Source organism: Babylonia areolata, chromosome 1, assembly GCF_041734735.1.
Source record: "Babylonia areolata isolate BAREFJ2019XMU chromosome 1, ASM4173473v1, whole genome shotgun sequence".
Taxonomy (NCBI): Eukaryota; Metazoa; Mollusca; class Gastropoda; order Neogastropoda; family Buccinidae; genus Babylonia; species Babylonia areolata.
The window spans coordinates 18943769-18946268 of NC_134876.1; the positions used below are offsets into that span (position 1 = coordinate 18943769).

General features: G+C 47.5%; 1 protein-coding gene across 2 annotated transcripts in view; it reads right to left on the reverse strand.

Annotated features, from left to right (window-relative positions):
- Window positions 1–2500, reverse strand: part of LOC143280418 (cyclin-dependent kinase 14-like) — a 169873-nt gene that overhangs the window by 41457 nt on the left and 125916 nt on the right. For both annotated transcript variants that reach the window (XM_076585058.1, XM_076585067.1), the window contains exon 5: window positions 1095–1279. In XM_076585058.1, coding sequence (XP_076441173.1) covers window positions 1095–1279 — 185 coding nt within the window. The remainder of the gene's footprint in view (window positions 1–1094; window positions 1280–2500) is intronic.

The following is a 2500-nucleotide window of genomic DNA, read 5'->3' on the forward strand; positions in this document are numbered from 1 at the left end:
ATTGAACAACTTACAATTATTAAAGGCAAGTACGTGTGTGTGTGTGTGTGTGTGTGTGTGTGTGTGTGTGTGTGTGTGTGTGTGTGTGTGTACACGTTTTCGTGCACATGCCTCTTTATGTATACATGCGTTCGTTTATTTTAAAGTGTGTATGTGTCCGTCCGTGCTTACGTGTTTGTACGATCATGTTCTTTTGTGAAATGTTCATCTCTAATTGTGATTTTAGACGAATTTAGAACGTACGTGTGTGTGTGCGCGTGTGTGCGTGCGTGCACGCGCGAGCGTCTGTGGGTATGTGCGTGTGTATGTGTGTGTGCGGTGCGTGCGTGCGTGTGTGTGTGTGTGTGTGTGTGTGTAGTACGCACGTGTGTGCGTCCGTGTGTGTGTGTGTGTGTGTGTGTGTGCTCACGAGCGCGTGTCCGCAAGTGTGTGTAAGTGACGGAGTGGGGTGGTGGGGCGGGGGATGGGGGGGTGGACCTGTAGGTACACTACCCATCTATTATTATTCCTGATCACGCCTACCCCCCCTCCCCCACCCCTACCCCCAAAAGAGAGGTGTGTGTCTAAAAGACACGCAGGTAGGTGAACGGCCTTTACTGTCTACGGGAGCAATAGCCGAGTGGTTAAAGCGTTGGACTTTCAATCTGGGGGTCCCGGGCTCGAATCTCGGTAACGGCGCCTGGTGAGTACCTAAACCGCCTTCATGTGTATACGCACGGAGAAGATCAAAATATGCGCGTTAAAGATCCTGTAATCCACGTCAAGTGTTCGGTGGGTTTTGGAAACAAGAACATACCCAGCATGCACATCCCCGAAAACTGACGGGGTATGGCTGCCTACATGACGGGGTAAATAAACAAAATGGTCATACACGTAAAAAGTTACATGTCTGAGTGTGAACGTGTGCATGTCGTGCCTGAAATCTGATTGAAATGGCACAGAAAACGAATGATGAGCGCCTAAATCGCAGCCGTCAGAAGGCTCTCTACCCAGGTAAAGAGCTTAGAGCTTGTGGTCTCCGACCGAGGCCAGGCGCTATAACAATTATTATTATCATAAGTATCCATATCGTTCATCATTCACTCTCTGCTCACCCCGTAGCTGGAGGTCCGCTTGCTGAGCACGTGCCTGCTGTAGGCGTGGCCCTCGGACTTGGGTCGCTGGGTGCGCTCCGACACGGCCACCGTGCGGCTGTCCGCCTGGCTGCTGGGGGGATGGGAGGAGATCAACATGTCCCCTGCAGAGTTGTGCCGCTTCACTGGGGGGTGCTTCTTCTTGGCTGTGGTGGTGGAGGACGGGGAATGGGGGGTTGGGGGTGTGTGGAGGGGGGGGGGGATGGCATTATTAGTAATAAATAATTCTTGGTGAAAGCATGTTGGCAGAATGATTAAGACGCTTATCTGCCTATACAGTGTCCATTAAGGCTAAATAATCCTGGTGAGAGCAAGGCGACATTATGCTTAAGGTGCTTGTTGCCAATACAGTGTCCATTAAGGTTAAATAATTCATGGTGAGAGCAAGGCGACATTATGCTTAAGGTGCTTGTCTGCCAATACAGTGTCCATTAAGGTTAAATAATCCATGGCGAGAGCAAGGCGACATTATGCTTAAGGAATTTGTCTGCCAATACAGTGTCCGTTAAGGTTAAATAATCCATGGCGAGAGCAAGGCGACATTATGCTTAAGGAATTTGTCTGCCAATACAGTGTCCATTAAGGTTAAATAATCCATGGCGAGAGCAAGGCGACATTATGCTTAAGGAGTTTGTTTGTCTGCCAATACAGTGTCCATTAAGGTTAAATAATCCATGGTGAGAACAAAGCGACATTATGCTTAACGTGCCTGTCTGCCAATACAGTGTCCGTTAAGGTTAAATAATCCATGGTGAGAGCAAGGCGGCATTATGCTTAAGGAATTTGTCTGCCAATACAGTGTCCGTTAAGGTTAAATAATCCATGGTGAGAGCAAGGCGACATTATGCTTAAGGAATTTGTCTGCCAATACAGTGTCCGTTAAGGTTAAATAATCCATGGTGAGAGCAAGGCGACATTATGCTTAAGGTGCTTGTTTGTCTGCCAATACAGTGTCCGTTAAGGTTAAATAATCCATGGTGAGAACAAAGCGACATTATGCTCGAGGCGCTTGTCTGCCAATACAGTGTCCGTTAAGGTTAAATAATCCATGGTGAGAGCAAGGCGACATTATGCTTAAGGTGCCTGTCTGCCAATACGGTGTCCGTTAAGATCAAATAATCCATGGTGAGAGCAAGGCGACATTATGCTTAAGGTGCCTGTCTGCCAATACGGTGTCCGTTAAGATCAAATAATCCATGGTGAGAGCAAGGCGACATTATGCTTAAGGAGTTTGTTTGTCTGCCAATACAGTGTCCGTTAAGGTTAAATAATCCATGGTGAGAACAAAGCGACATTATGCTTAAGGAATTTGTTTGTCTGCCAATACAGTGTCCGTTAAGGTTAAATAATCCATGGCGAGAGCAAGG